We start from the raw sequence: 16,361 nt of genomic DNA on the forward strand, positions 1-16,361 counted from the left end.
AGGGTTAGGTTTAGGGTTAGGGTTAGGGTACGGCTTATGTTACAAGTTACTGTAAGGGTTAGGAAATGGGTTAGGTCCAGGTTTACGGTTACGGTACGGCTTAAGGTATGGGTTGGGGTACTGCTTAGTTTATGGGTTACGGTTAGGGTTAGGATTCGGGTTAGGGTTAGGGCAAGGATTAGGGTACGGATTCGCTTTAGGGTACGGGTTAGGGTTAGGGTAGGGGTTCGTTTTGGGTTAGGGTTAGGTTTAGGGAACGGATTAGGGTATGGGCAAGGGTACGCCCTAGGGTATGGGTTAGGGTTAGGGTATGGCTTAGGGTACGTGTTACGGTACGGCTAAGAATACAGGTTAGGATTAGGCTTAGAGTTACGGTTAGGGTTAGTGTTAGGTTTAGATTACGGATTAGGGTTAGAGTATGGCTGAGGGTTAGGGTAGGGGTTAGGGTTAGGGTTAGGGTTAAGGTTAGGGTTAGGGTTCAGCCTAGGTTTAGGGAACATCTTAGGTTACGAGTAAGTGTAAGGCTTAGTGTATGCATTAGCATTAGGGTTAGAGTTAGGGTACGGCTTAGGGTACAGGTTTGGGTACGGCTTACGTTATGGGTTAGGGTTAGCGTTAGGTTTCGGGTTAAGGTTAGGGCAAGGATTAGGGTACGGATTAGATTTATGGTATGGGTTAGAGTTAGGGTAGGGGTTCGTCTTGGGTTAGGGTTAGGGTTAGGGTACAGCTTAAGGTACAGGTTGGCGTACGGCTTAGGTTATGGGTTAGGGTTAGGGTTAGGATTTTGGTTAGGGTTAGGGCAAGGATTAAGGTACGGATTAGGTTTAAGGTACGGGTTAGTGTTAGGGTAGGGGTTCATTTTGGTTTAGGGTTAGGGTTAGGGAACGGATTAGGGTATGGGGAAGGGTACGCCTTAGGGTATGGGTTAGGGTTAGGGTACGGCTTAGGCTACGTGTAACGGTACGGCTAAGAGCACAGGTTAGGATTAGGGTTAGTGTTACGTTTACGGTTAGTGTTAAGTTTAGATTACGGATTAGGGTTAGGGTATGGCTGAGGTTTAGGTTAGGGGTGAGGGTTACGGTTAGGGTTAAGGTTAGGTTTAGCGTTCGGGCTAGATTTAGGGTACAGCTTAGCTTACGAGTAAGTTTAAGACTTAGGGTATGTGTTAGGATTAGGGTTAGGGGTAAAGTAAGATTTCCGGTATGGATTCAGTTTAGTGGACGGGTTACTGATAGGGTTGGGTTACGGTTAATGTTACGTTTAGAGCATCGCTTAGGGTAACGTTTAGGGTTAGGGTTAGGGTACGGCTTAGGCTACGTGTAACGGTACGGCTAAGAGCACAGGTTAGGATTAGGGTTAGTGTTACGTTTAGGGTTAGTGTTAAGTTTAGAGTACGGATTAGGGTTAGGGTATGGCTGAGGTTTAGGTTAGGGGTTAGGGTTACGGTTAGGGTTAAGGTTAGGTTTAGCATTCGGGCTAGGTTTAGGGTACAGCTTAGGTTACGAGTAAGTGTAAGTCTTAGGGTATGCGTTAGTGTTAGGGTTAGTGTTAGGGTACGGCTTTGGGTATGGTTTAGGGTTAGGGTTAGAATTAGGGTTATGGTTAGGGTTAGTTTTATGGTACAGCTTAGGGTATGGGTAAGGGTACGGCTTAGAGTATTCTTTAGGATTAGGTTTAGGGTTAGGGTAAAGTTTAGGGTACGGATTAAGTTTAGGGAACGAATTACGGTTAGGGTGGGGGTTACAGTTAGCTTTAGTGTTAGGGTATCGCTTAGGGTATGGGTTAGGTTTAGGGTTAGGTTTAGGGCTAGGGTTAGGGTATGGTTTAGGTTACAAATTAGTGCAAGGGTCAGGTAATGGGTTAGGTCTAGGTTTAGGCTTACGGTAAGGCTTAGGGTACAGGTTGGGGTACGGTTTAGTTTATGGGTTAGGGTTAGGGTTAGGTTTAGGGTATGGATTAAGGTTAGGGTACGGGTGAGGGTTAGGTTAGGGGTTAGGGTTACAGTTAGGGTTAATGTTAGGGTTAGGGTTAGTGCCAGGTTTAGGGTACAGCTTAGGTTACGAGTAAGTGTGAGGGTTAGGTTACGGGTTAGGGCTAGATTTGGGATAACGTTACGGCCTAGGGTACGGGTTGGGGTACTGCTTAGGGTATGTGTTAGGGTTAAGGTTAGAGTTAGGGTTAGGATTTGGGCGAAGATTTTGTTACGGATTAGTGTTAGGGTACGGGCAAGTGTTAGGGTAGGGGTTAGGGTTAGGTTTATGGTACAGCTTAGAGTATGGGTAAGGGTACGTCTTAGGGTATGGGTTAGAGTTAGAGTTAGGGTTAGGGTAAGGTTTAGGGTATGGATTAGGTTTAGGGGACGGGTTATGGTTAGGGTTAGTGTTAGAGTTAGGGTTAGGGTACGGTTTAGGGTACGGTTTAGGGTACGGCTTAGGGTACTGGTTAGGTTTAGGGTTAGAGTTACGGTTAGGGTTAGGGTTAGGTTTAGTATACGGATTAGTGTTAGGGTATGGGTGAGGGTTAGGTTAGGTATTAGGGTTAGGGTTAGGGTTAGGGTTAGGGTTAGGGCTACGGTTAGGGTACGGCTTAGGTTACGAGTAAGGGTACGGCTTAGGGTATGGGTTAGTGTTAGGGTTAGGGTTAGGATCAGGGTAAGGTTTAGGGTACGGATTAGGTTTAGGGGACGGGGTACGATTAGGGTGGGGGTTACGGTTAGGTTTAGTGTTAGGGTATGGCTTAGGGTATGGGATAGGGTACGGCTTAGTGTATGGGTTAGGGTTAGGGTTAGGGTAGGGGTTAGTGTTAGGTTTAGGTTTAGGGTACGGCTTAGGGTATGGGTTGGAGTACGGCTTAGGGTATGCATTACGGTCAAGGTTAGAGTTAGGTTTAGGGTAAGGATTAGTGTACAGATTAGGGTTAGGGTTAGGGTTAGGGCTAGGGTATGGGTTAGTGTTAGGGTATGGGTTAGGGTTAGCGTACAGCTTAGGGTACAGGTTAGGGTACGGCTTAGGGTACCAATTAGGTTTAGGGTTAGAATTACGGTTAGGGTTAGGGTTAGGGTTAGGATACAGATTAGTATTACGGTATGGGTGTGGGTTAGATTAGGTGTTAGTGTTAGTGTTAGGCTTAGGGTTAGGGTTAGGGCTACGGTTAGGGTACGGCTTAGGTTACGAGTAAGGGTACGGCTTAGGTTATGGTTAGGGTTACGGTTAGAGATAAGGTTATGGTTAGGGTAAGGATTAGGTTACCGATTAGGTTTAGGGTTAGGGTTAGGGTTAGGGTATGGGTTTCGGTTGGGGTTAGGGTTAGGTTTAGGGTACGGATTAGTTTTAGGTTATGAGTTACGGTTAAGGTAGTGTTTAGGGTTAGGTTTAGGGTTAGGGTTAGGGTTAGAGTTAGGGCTAGGATTAGGATACAGCTTAGGTTACGAGTAAAGGTACAGCTTACGTTATGTGGTAGTGTTAGGGTACAGATTAGGGTATGGGTTGGGGTACGGCTTAGGGTATGGGTTAGGGTTAGTGTTAGAGATAGGGTTAGGGTAAGGATTAGGGTTAGCATTCGGGTCAGGGTTAGGGTAGGGGTTAGGGTTAGGTTTAGGTTACGGCTTAGGGTATGGGTTAGAGTTAGGTCAACGTTTAGGGTATGGATTAGGTTTAGGGGACGGGTTACCGTTAGGGTAAGGGTTAGGGTTAGGGTTAGGGTTAGGGTACAGATTGGGGTTAGGGTATGGGTTAGGGTTAGGGTAGGGGTTAGGGTTAGGGTTAGGGTTAAGTTTAGGGTTAGGGTTAGGGCTAGGTTTAGGGTAAGGCTTAGGTTACGAGTAAGTGTAAGGCTTAGGGTATGGGTTAAGGTTAGGGTTAGGGTTAGGGTTAGGGTTAGGGTACGGCTAAGGGTATGGGTTAGGGTTAGGGTTAGGGTTAGTGTACGGCTTATGGTACAGGTTAGTGTACGGCTTATGGTATGGGTTAGGTTTAGGGTTAGGGTTAGGTTTAGGGTACGGGTTATGGTTAGGGTATGGGTTGGGGTGAAGTTTAGGGTACAGTGTAGGGTACAGGTTAGGGTACGGGTCCAGGTACGGGTATGGGTTAGGGTTAGGTTTAGGGTCCGTGTCAGGGTTAGGATTAGGGTTAGGTTTAGGGTTAGGTCCTGGAGAATTGGAGATGTCGTGTGTGAGCATGCAGCAGGCCCCCGACCCATGGGTGCTGTGTTCTGCACTGCTGGGTATGTCCAGACAGGTTCACACCTGGACCTGAGGCTGGCAAGGCAGCCTCATCGTGACTCAGTGCTCTTGAAGGAGACCCGGGAAGATGTGGACCTTCCGTGAGCCCTCTGCCGCTCTGTATTGATTAGATTTGCTTCGCCAGATGTTCCCAAGATAAAAGGAGCTGATGATGAGCCATATGATCAAAGTGCCTTTGTAAGATCTGAAGCCTCACGGAGTATCGTCAGCTAAAACAGAGAAATTCTGAGTTGGAGAGAGAAACAAAAAGATCACAAAGGCTGGGAGCAGAATGAAAGTGGCCATCTGCATTCTGACTCTCCATTCCTGTTCTGGGGGGAGTGCCTACATAGGATGGGGGCACATTGCAGGGGAGAAGGCATTGGACCAGCCTATCCTGGTTCACCCAGAAAGAAGCCAACACTCAGAGAGGTCACCCAAAGTCTCACAGTTGGGGGCCAGTCCCAGGTCTACTAGAGTCCAGAGCCCAGACTCTCAACCCATGTCTCCCTTAAGCTGCCCAGCGTCCCTCCTGGGCCCAATTCGGTGCTTTTCTCCCTCTCCCAGCCTATTCCCCATCTACCAAGTCCAGCATTTCAAACCACAATGTGTTCTAGGAAGTTCTTACTCAATACAGCCATGACCCCCAGAGGACTCTCAGGAACAAACAAGAAAGCATCTCTATGAGAGGAACCATGGGCATCCATCAAGTCACCACTTTCCTGAGTGTCGAGACCACGATTGCCCGCCTGCATGGTGGATTTCAAGGCACTCGGAGAAACAGGTAACTACAGCTCAGCTGGAGAGGTTCCTGGGGCTACAGATTGGGGGCGGGGCAGTTTGCAGGGGATATATTGGATATAAATCTCTGTACTTAACATTCAATTTTGCTAGGAACCTAAAACTGCTCTAAAAAATAAAGTTTATTAATTTTTTCATGTTTTAAGAAAAGAAGGACGGAACAGGAGGGAAAGAAAAGAAAAGGGAAGGAAAGGATGTTGGGCACATGACTTAACCTGTCTGACCTCATCTATAAAATGGGAACAATACTTCACTCATAGGGTTGTTGTGGGAACTAAAAGCGATAAAACATATGAGATGCCTGGCACAGCCTCCATTCGTCCAGGAATTACTAAACAGGACATGGCTTCGCATTCCGGAGTTACTGTCCCTTACTCAGCTAGCAAAGATCAATCCCTGCCCAAGCTTGAAGAAAAGAGACATATTTTAAATAAAATTGAATAGAAATCAGAGGGGAGACCCAAAGAAGCTGTTGGGCAGAGACAGTTGAAAAGCAGCTTAAAAATAATTTTAAAAATCAATCAATCAATCAAAGTAGCTAATCCTTCCCTGGGGAGATGGTGCATTAGCCTCCCCTGTGCCTCCCCCCACACTGCTTCTGCTATTCAGAGGATGTACCCCACTATCTGGATCCTGGTGATTCCACTGCTACCCTACAATAAGTGCTCAGATGCAGCAATCGGACACCTTGCTAGGAGACAGCCATAATAAGAAGAGGGAGGGAGCCTCACCAGGAAGAGAAGATGCCATTCAAAGTCTTCCACCAGCATCCTGGGTCCTGGGGTAATCTGGGAAGAAGGAAAACAGAGCAGGCTTGTGACACTTGGAAATATTCATTATTCTCCCAAAGCCAGACACAGGAAAGAACAGGGTGACTTCTTAAGTTCATCTCAAAAGAGAACATTTTGATCCTGGTCTAAGTGTTTCAGCAAAACCTCTTCTGCCCACCATGCACAGCGAGTGGGTGGGGTGTCAAGGGCCAGCTTCTCTGAAGTTACATCTTCCCCATGACATCTGGGGCAGTAGCGCCTCCAGAGGCACTCCGAAGGTCTCCAGCCTCTCGTTCTTTCTGCAAAGAGTCCCCTATCACAGGTGCTCAGGATACCAGTGAACCAGGCAGGCAAGGCCCTGCTGTCATGCATCTTACATGCTAGTGCAAGAGACAGATGATAAATACGGAGAAATTAAATAACACGTCGTTCTGGAGAGCCACGGGCCTAGGAAGAAAATAAAACAGGTGTGTGATAGAGATCCTTGCACAGATGGTAGGGGGCAACACAGGATGGGGCGGTGGGGAGAAGGCCTATCTGAGCAGGGAGCGTTTAGACTGTGAACTTCAGAAGGAGCTGATCGTGGAGGTGGAAACCGGGCTGGGCACTGGCCTTCGGAGCCCAGGGGACACTAGAGCCTTGAGGCACCAACCAGCTGAGACCACCCGTTAGCTTCCTAACTGGGTACCACAAACTAGGGGGCTTCAACAACAGCAATTTCTTCTCTCACAGTTCTGGACAGCAGAGGTCTAAGATCAAGGTGTCAGAAGGGTTGATTCCTGCAAGAGACTCTGAGGGACGATCTGTCCCCTGCCTCTCTCCCGGCTCCTGGTGTGGCCAGCAATCTTTGGTGTCCCCTGGCTTGTAGACTGGTCACTCCAATCTCTGCCTCTGTCTTCAATCGCCTTCTTCTCTCTGCATCCTCTCCTCTTTTTATTTATTTATTTTGGTTGCATCAGGTCTTAGTTGCAGGCTCATGGGATCTTCGTTGAGGCATGTGGGATCTTTTCGTTGTGGTGCGCAGGCTTTCGTTGTGGCACTCAGGCTTCTCTCTAGTTGTGGCGTGCGGGTTTTCTCTCTCTAGTTGCGGCGTGCAGGCTCCAGAGCGCGTGGGCTCTGTAGTTTTGTGGCACGCGGGCTCTCTAGTTGAGGCGCGTGAGCTCAGTAGTTGTGGAACACGGGCTTAGTTGCCCAGCAGCATGTGGGATCTTAGTTCCCTGACCAGGGATCAAACCTGCGCCCCCTGCATTGGAAGGCGGATTCTTTACCACTGGACCACCAGGGAAGTCCTCTTTTTGTAAGGACACTTGTCATTGGATTCAGGGTCCACCCTAAATCCAAGATGATTACGTCCCCAGAGACCGTCTTTCCAAATAAGGTCACATTCGGAGGTTTCAGGTGGATATGAATTTTTGGAGGATGCTTTTCAGATCACTACAGACCCTAAATTGTGTGATTTTAACACAATTAAAAGGGCATCTGCAGTCCTGTGAGGGCCACAGCAGGCTGTGGGAGATATGAGAATTGGCTGGGTTATCCTTAAACAATTCATAAGAACAGCAGCAGAGATACTTCACCGAGTCCCTTTTTTCCACGCATCCAGGCCCAACATCTAATAGGCAGCACCAGAGGCTTTCTCTAGGGTCACTCTGCTCACCCACGGCCAACCAGAAAAGCCAAGAAATTAGCAGCCCTAACCAATGACTGCGGGATTTGGTGTATAAATGCCCCAGCACCCTCACCCTTTGGGTGAGACAACTCAGAGGCATGTGTTTTACACTGGTTCCAAGAGTTTCCCAATAAGACTAAACTCCAGGAAACTGGGACTTTCACACTCAGCTGGAGTTGGAATATAAAATTATGCAGCCACTTTGGAAAACAGTTTGACTGTTCCTTAAAAGATTAAACATAGTCACCAAAAGACCCAGCAATTCCATTCCTAGGTAGGTAGCCAAGAGACATGAAAATGTATGTCCACACAAAAACTTTACATGAATGTTCATAGCACCATTATTTATAACAGCCAAAAAGTAGAAACAACCCAAATGTCCATCCACTAATGAATGAATAAATAAATGTGGTCTCTCCATACCATGGAATGGTATTTTGCCATTAAAAAGGAATGAAGTACTTATAATAACTACAAATGGAGTATAACCTTTAAAAATTGTGAATCACTATACCATACACTTATAACATATAAAATTGTACATCAACTATACTTCAATTAAAAAAGTATTCTCAGCCACAGACATATGTTTAATCAGATTGGAGTTTACCAACTCATGTTTTAAAAAATTACGCTGGCAACTTAGAATAAATTAATTTGACAATTGATAAGACATCTCAAAAAAAAAAGGAATGAAGTACTAATACATGCTACAACATGGGTAAACCTTGAAAACATGCTCAGTGAAAGAAGCCAAACACAAAAGAGTGCATTTTGTAGGATTCCATTTATATGAAATACCCCAAGGAGGCAAATCCACAGACAGAAAGTGGTTTGGCATTTGCCATGGGAGAGGGCAATGGGGAGTGAAACGAAACAGGACACTATGGTCCTTCCCCCACCCCCATATCCTCCTGCCTTTTGTCTGTGGAAAAACTTTAGCCAAAGAATAAGTTTAATCAGAGAAGTGAGAGAGAGTAGAAGCAAAGAAAAGCAGTCAAACAGGACAAAACGATAATAGTTTAGTCAGTAAGCAAAGTCAGTAAGCCCTTAGTTCCCTCTCAAGGTCTATAGATAATATTCTGAGCCATATCCTGTGAGCTGTCTTATAGATACTGAAACCCCCATCAGGTGGAAGAAGTTAACTACATGATGACCAGGCTGTAGCCATGATACAAGCTGCCACAATTCCGAGAATTGGCCTCAAGGAAATGGGAACAAACCGACCCGGGAACTGAAGGTTAACTGTACCTAAAACAATCAATATGGTGCTGGTCAGACCACCAATGACCAATTTCAAGATGACTGTCAGAGCTGCCTGTGCTGTTTCTGCATGTAGCCCCCTCCCTCTGCCTATAAAAGCTCTTGCCCCCTGGTTGTCAGTGGGGGGGAGTTGGCCTTCGGACAGGAGTCTGCCCCTCCCCCCAGTTGCCGGCCTCCAAAATAAAGCAAACTTTGCTTTCCACCAACTTTGCCTCTTTATGGGCTTTTGAGCAGCGAGCAGCGGGACCCCACTTTCAGTTACAGGAGGATGCTGATGGGCACAGTGTTTGTTTTGGGGGTGATGAACATATTCTGGAACTAGACAGTGGTGATGGCTGTACAATGTTGTGAATATACGAAATCCACCAATCTGTACACTTTAAAATGGTGAATTTGACAGTATGTAGATTATATCTTAGTTCATTCAGTCTGCTATAACCGTATACTACAGCCTGGGCAGCTTATAAACAACAGAAACTTATTTCTCACAGTTCTGGAGGCTGGAAGTCTGCGATGAGGGTGGCAGTGTGGTCAGGTCAGTGTGGCCTGTGTGACTATCTTGTACCTCAACTGTCTTTTTCCCAAGGGTTTAACATCCATCGATGATTCTTATCTGGATCAGTCAGCATTAAGGTGACTTTAAAGAGTGATTTTCTATTTCTATTCATCCTTCCTTCTACAGTTTCTCACTGCAGTTTTCCATCCACCACCCTTTTAAAAAGTCTTTTAGTATCATTATGAACTCATGGATTTTTTAACTGAAATAAAATTCACATAAAATTCACCATTCTAAAGTGAACAATTCAGTGGCATTTAGTACATTTACAGTGTTGTGCAACCACCCCCCCTATCTAGTTTCAAGCCATTTTCATCCCTCCCAAAGGAGACCCCGCACCCATTAAGCAGTCACTCCCCATTTTTCCCTCTCCCCAGCCCCTGGCAACCACTAGTCTGCTTATCGTCTCTATGGATTTGCCTTTTCTGGAGGTTCCATTATACGTGGAATCATGCAGTACGTGTGTGGTCTTTTGTGTCTGGCACATTTCACTGAGCCTCATATTTTCAATGTCCATCCACGCTGTAACATGTATCAATACTCCTTCCATTTTAAGGCTGGCTAATTTCCCCCTGTATGGATAGACCACATTTTATTTATCCATTTTTCAGTTGATGGACATTAGGTTGTTTCTTTTTGCTACTATGAATAGTGATTTATGAACATTCGTGTACAAGCACTGTCCTGAATGTTTGTGTCACCCCAAGAGGGCCTTCACCACAACCCTGAACGCAGACTTCCAGCCTCCAGAATTGTGAGCATTTCTGTTGTTTATAAACCACCTACTCTATAGTATGCTGTATAGCAGTTTCAATGGACTAAGACACATTTGTTTTGAGTACCTGTTTACATAGATTGCTTTTATTCAATGTGTCATGTTTTATTCTTGCCAATAAATATTCATTTAAAGGCTCATATTGTCCCACATTTGACCAGTGTAAGCCCCTGTGCACTTTCATTTTTAAATAAATTTCTAACCATAGAAGTGATATATGTTGCAGCCCTTTAAAAATTAAAACAAAGTCCTCTCAAACCTATCTTCAGGGCTTCCCTGGTGGCGCAGTGGTTGAGAATCTGCCTGCTAATGCAGGGGACACGGGTTTGAGCCCTGATCTGGGAAGATCCCACATGCCGCGGAGCAGCTGGGTCCGTGAGCCACCATTACTGAGCCTGCGCGTCTGGAGCCTGTTCTCCGCAACAGGAGAGGCCGCGATAGTGAGAGGCCCGCACACTGCGATGAAGAGTGGCCCCCGCTTGCCGCAACTAGAGAAAGCCCTCGCACAGAAACGAAGACCCAACACAGTCATAAATAAATAAATAAATAAAATTAAAAAAAAAAAAAGAAAAGGTGCATGAGGTTTTTAAAAAAAAAACCTATCTTCATCCCAGCCCCTATCCTGAGAAGGCATCTTTCCAGATTTTTTCTGTGTATTTACATAATGTGCACATATCCTGAGAAAACATATAATTTTTTGTGTTTTCTGTTACTTAACTAATATTATACAGTATGTATGGCATCGTAACTGGCTTTTTAAATTTTATTTTAATTTTACTGGAGTATAGTTGATTTACAATGTTGTGTTCGTTTCAGGTGTACAGCCAAGTGATTCAGTTATACATATACATATATTCATTCTTTTTTAGATTCTTTTCTCATATAGGTTATCACAGAATATTGAGTAGAGTTCCCTGTGCTATACAGTAGGTCCTTGTTGGTTATCTGTCTTACATATAGTTGTGTGTGTGTGTTCATCCCAAGCTCCAGATTTATGTAACTGGCTTTTTAAATTATTTATTTATTTATTTATTTTACTTTTTTGTTTTATTTTTATTACACAGTACAAAATACACTGCATGCTACACGATACACTGCATAACCTTCTAGCAGCGGTAGATGAGCATAACTGAGTTATTTTTCATCAATCAGGAAAATGCTTCCTTAATCAATGTTCTCCAAACCCTTTGGCACATAGTAACGATCAACTCCAGAGATGCGCCTATCTCTTTCCACCAAGTTCCACTGATATGAATAATGGGCAACCCTTTTTTCCTTGCCCCCGTTAGTGAACCTGTGGATGTGTGCAGTGGCCATTCCCAGGATGAACAAGCATGCGGCCACGACAGCAACCCCGGGGAGAATCTCGAACCACATCGTGACACCGTCACAAAGGCCAAACACTTCCTTCCAGGCCCCTTGAAGGTGACCTGGCTTAACTGGCTTTTTTTAAATCTAACAATATGACTTGGTAAAATTAGTGAAATTGGTGCGTTCTTTAAAATGCAAGAGATATGCTCAGATCAGCTCAAGAAGTGCAGGAAAGTCGTGCCTGGAACTTTCCACATTCTATTTCACTCATTCTCACAACAACGCTTCAAGGTAGGTATTATTATCAGTACTCGAGAAATTAGAAAATTAAGTTTCAAAAAAGTAAAGTAACTTGCCCGAGTACCTAGCATGTGAAAAGCTCTCCATAATCACGCATCAAATGAGTGATTATGATTATTGAGTGGCCGAGCTGGGATTTGAACCCACCTCCATTGCACGCGAGGGTCAGCTTGGTTTCTCTCTATGCAGTACCAGGAACCAGAAAGGCAATCACTGTGCATTTGTAGCAGCTGCTGTTAGAGGCTGGTGAGATGCGGGGGTGGGGGAGGTGTAGAATTATAATCACCTGCTCTCAGCAGATCCAGGGGAAGAGCTTTCTCTCCAGGAGAACAAAATCTTCCAGGGCCGATTGGGAAAACGCATCAAGCATTTAGTAAACGCATGACCTTTGGAAACGGGTCTGCTCTGAATACCCGGGCTAATAATGATCACCTGATAGCAATTTCCTGCAAGCTGGTTTCCTATCACACATCTGGCAGGCCATCCGCTTTCCTCTGTTGCATACATGATTTGTCATTAGCCCAGGCAGTGGGGGTGATGTACACTCCAGCATATGGGACTTAGCGCAGTAACCCTTGCATCGCCAAGCCTTGGGGGAGACTCTCAAAGGAAAAGACGTGCCTGGGATGCTAGAAACGGCTTTTCACTCTAAGGCCCCATCCAACGCTGGGACATTTCAGAGACCTGAGTCTGCATGCCAGCTCTGCCACTCAGCAGCTGGCATCTTGAGCAAAGCACCTCACCTGTCTGAGCCTCAGGGGTGGTTGTGTATGTAACTGAGACTCAGGAACGCGGGGGGCCCTCTCCCCCTAATCTGCAAAGCTCTGCGAAGAAGGGCAGCTTTCCTTCCCCCTTATTCTGAGCATCTACTGCTGTGTTGCAAACTACCCCCAAATTTAGTGGCATAGACCATAATAACACTTTTGTTATGTTCATGGATTCTGTGGGCCAGGAATTCGGATGGAGCACAGCGGGGCTGGCTTGTCTCTGCACTACGATGTCTGGGAGTCTCAGCCAGGAGGACCCCCAAAGCTGAGGTGACTCACACAGCTGGGGGCTGAAAAACTAGGTCTGGAGCATCCCTTCGAAGATATTTTCTATTATGGGTCAAATTATGTTCCCCCAAAAGATGTGTTCAAGTCCCAAACCTGTGAATGTGACCTTATTTGGATAGGGTCTTTGCAGGGTAAATAAGTGAAGATGAGGTCATACTGGTTTAGGTGGGCCCTAATCCAATGACTGGTGTCCTTAGAAGAGAAGGCGATTTGGACATAGACACAGAGGGAAGATGGCCATGTGAAGATGGAGGCAAATGTGTCACTGGAGTGACTCATCTACAAGTTAGGGGTCACCGGGAGTCACCAGAAGCTAGGAGAAAGGCAAGAAAGGTATTACAGGCTGCATGTGTCCCCCCAAATTCATATATGGAAGCCCTAACCCCTAGTGTGGCTGTATTTGGAGATGGGGCCTCTAAGAAAGTCATTAAGGTTAAATGAGGTCATAAGGACGGGGCCCTGATCTGGTAGGATTAGTGTCCTTATAAGAGACACTAGAGAGCTTGCTCCCTCTCTATTCATGTACTCAGAGAAGAGGCCGTGTGAGGACACAGTGAGAAGGTGGCTGTCTGCAACCCAAGGGGCGATCCCCTGGCCATGCTTGCACCTTGATCTCGGACTTCCAGCCTCCAGAACTGTGAGAAAATAAATTTCAGTTGTTTAAGCCACTCAATCTATGATATTTTGTTACAGCAGCTCAAGCTAATACAGAAGGATCCTTCCTGAGCGCCTTTGGAGAGAACCCAGCCCTGATGACACCTTGATTTTGAACTTCTGGCCTCCAGGACTGTGAGAAAATTAATTCATTTTGTTTTAAGCCACCAAACTTGTGGTAATTTGTTACAGCAGCCATAAGAACCTTAATACAGTTCCATCATTCACATTTGCAGGGCCTGGCCGAATGGTGAACAATGGTCTCCACCTGCCCGCCCCCTCCAACATGTCTGGGGCGTTTACCACCTGAATGAACTAGTGTAAGCCATAATATAGTTGACCTGTGAACAACGCAGGGGTTAGGGGCACTGACCGTCTGCAGAATTGAAAATCCAAATGTAGGACCTACTGTATAGCACAGGGAACTCTGCTCAATATTCTATAATAACCTAAATGGGAAAATAATTTGAAAAAGAAAATCCAAATATAACTTTACAGCCTGCAGATTCAACAAACCGCAGATTGTATAGTACCATAGTACCTATTTAGTGGAAAAAATCCTCCTATAAATTGACCCATGATGCGCAATTCAAACCCATGTTGTTCAAGGGTCGACTGTAATAGTTTATAGGTGCTCTTGTCATTTCTTGAGTGCTCACAGCATGCCAAAGATGATGCTAACTGCTTTACAAGCATTATTCTCTTTTCCTTTGTGGATATGGAGAAATCCAGCCTAAGTTGCTGATGGGAACCAGCAGCTGCTCCTGCCTCCAAGGCACTCACAACCTGGTGGGGGAGTCACAGGTGCTCTGATGGAGACAGTAGAGAGGACTGGGGGGCCCAGAGACTCATTGTCGTGAGCTGGAGGAGGGGGAATCAGGGAAGGCTTCCTGGAGGAGGTGACCCCCAAGTAGGTTTGCCACTCTGCCATAACTTAGTGTAGGGCCCTCATAGCACATCTGTTTGGGGCCCCATGAATGATGGAAGGGACAAAGTATCAGGAACCAAAGACTCCCCAGTTTCCTGCTTAAGGGAGGGTCCCAGAAACTGCTCCGTAACACTTCCCCTTACATCCCATTGGCTTAATCCCTTTAGTTTAACCCCATGTCCTTGCTATTGCAAGGAAGGCTGGGAAATAGTTTTTAATTTGAGGGAGGTGTGTGCCCAGCAAAAATATTATACAACTACAGGAGGAGAGGAGAATGGATACTGTCCATGCCTCAGGGAGGAAAGGTTAACAGGGTCCAAGTGGAGAGTTCGAACTTGACGCTGAGGATGATAGGCAGCCTGGGATGACGTGAATTACCTCAACATCTCAGTGAGGAGCTGCCCAGACCCCCAGCAGCTCTCTGTCCAGCTCCCTAACACATCCGGGCAGCCCAAAGATGGGCAGTGACATCACGTCTGCTTTTGTCCACCCTCTCTGCACGCCCCGTGAGCACACATTCCTCTTTCTTCTTTCATTCGACAAATTGAACTTTTTGAGCAGCTCCTATGCACCAGGGAGTGCCTCGGTGGGGAGAGGTGGCTTTTTTTTTTTTTTTTTTTTTTTGCCAGGGCGTGGGGATTGCGGGATCTTCGTTCCCTGACCAGGGATCGAACCTGGGCCCCCAGCAGTGGAAGCGCAGAGTCCAAACCACTAGACCACCAGGGAATTCCCCGAGAAGTGGTTATTTTAAATAGGATGGTCTGGGAAGATCTCACTGAGAAGAGGATGATGCCTGAGCACAGGCCAGAAGGAGGTGAGGGAATGGAACAAGGCAGGTGGGTGTCCTGGAGAGAAGCCTCCCGGGTGAATAGGAGGGAGCAGAGTCGGGTATGAGATGGGGAGGGGATGACTGTGAGAATACTGAATTCTTTCTGTCCAAGGTGAGGGCCTCCGAGGGTTTGAACAGAGGAAGGACGTAATCTGACTTTTGTTTTTAAAAGATGGCTCTGCCTGCTTTATTCTCACAAGCTTTTAGACAAAAAAACCCAGAGGTGTCTACACCACCTTCCTCGGTGCCCTCCTAGCACCCAGACATCCCCTGGGAACAACCCAACCAAGACTAGAACGGGGTCCCAAGATGCCCAGCCGGCTCCCCCTGCACTGTCCTGGGGAGTTCAGGAAACAATCTGTTTCCTTTAAAAACACTTATTTATGTTGCTTGGTCACCCTATTAACCACCCCCTCATGTTTTATCCATGAAACTGATGTTGACCCTCCGTATGTGCATGTAAATGTGTGCACATTTTACATCTGTGGTCCTATGTGCTTGGACGCTTACTTGAAGTGCAACAGTTGTATCAGATTTCATTTCCTGTTAGACGCTAATTAACCTGCGGTTCTTCATTCGCCTGGTGTTGGAGACTTGACGAGTGGATGAATGAATGAAACGAGGACCAGCTATTATGTTAATGAGTACTAAGAGCAAGGATAACGATAATTAATATATAGCTAGTGTGCTGGTTAACAGCACAGGCTCTAGAGCCCTATTACCCGGGTTCGAATCCAAGCCTTGCCACTTAGCTGGGTGACCTGGGGCGACCTAACGGCCCCCCTCTCGCAGACCCGTCCCACCCAGGCCGGCCACCCCATCAAACCCGGGCAGGTGAGAGCAAACCTGTGCAGGTGCGAGCAAACCTGTGCAGGTGCGAGCAAACCTGTGCAGGTGCGAAACTCACCTCCTCAGGGCTGCACCAGGCTGCCAGCGAGGCTGGCACGCATGCGCGATTCGGCAGGTAGGCGTGGTCACGGGCGACTAGGAGGGACGCACGCGTACGGGGTGGGGCCGCGCCTGCGCAGGCTGCCTGCAATGGCGGCGGCTTGCGCACCGTGGTGAGGGGCTCGGTTGGGACTTCAGGCAGCGGCCGGCGGTGGGTAAGCCCGTGGGAGAGGCGGCGGCACGCGGAAGGGTGCAGGGAGCCTCCTGGCACCGAGCCTGGCCTTGAAGTGCGGACTCCCACGGGCCTGAAACCTAAGTCCCCACTCAGCCTTAGTTTCCCCTT

The 16,361-nt window shown here is 46.7% G+C and overlaps 2 protein-coding genes across 2 annotated transcripts in view; one reads left to right on the forward strand and one right to left on the reverse strand.

The window, feature by feature from the left end:
- The window catches only part of LOC133104537 (uncharacterized), a 173,850-nt gene that overhangs the window by 46,483 nt on the left and 111,006 nt on the right, over positions 1 to 16,361 (forward strand). The window contains exon 5 of the mRNA XM_061210407.1: positions 4,857 to 5,003. Coding sequence (XP_061066390.1) covers positions 4,857 to 5,003 — 147 coding nt within the window. The remainder of the gene's footprint in view (positions 1 to 4,856; positions 5,004 to 16,361) is intronic.
- On the reverse strand, positions 11,174 to 11,430 carry LOC133104539 (NADH dehydrogenase [ubiquinone] 1 alpha subcomplex subunit 1-like). The gene has a single exon (XM_061210409.1). It carries the CDS (start codon positions 11,428 to 11,430, stop codon positions 11,218 to 11,220), a length of 213 nt encoding a protein of 70 aa, XP_061066392.1. The 3' UTR covers positions 11,174 to 11,217.

The sequence above is a fragment of the Eubalaena glacialis genome, chromosome 13, assembly GCF_028564815.1.
Source record: "Eubalaena glacialis isolate mEubGla1 chromosome 13, mEubGla1.1.hap2.+ XY, whole genome shotgun sequence".
NCBI classification, from domain to species: domain Eukaryota; kingdom Metazoa; phylum Chordata; class Mammalia; order Artiodactyla; family Balaenidae; genus Eubalaena; species Eubalaena glacialis.

Bases quoted from the DNA above. Each gene is read 5' to 3' on its own strand.
- LOC133104539 (XM_061210409.1), bottom strand. From the start codon at position 11,430: ATGTGGTTCGAGATTCTCCCCGGGGTTGCTGTCGTGGCCGCATGCTTG.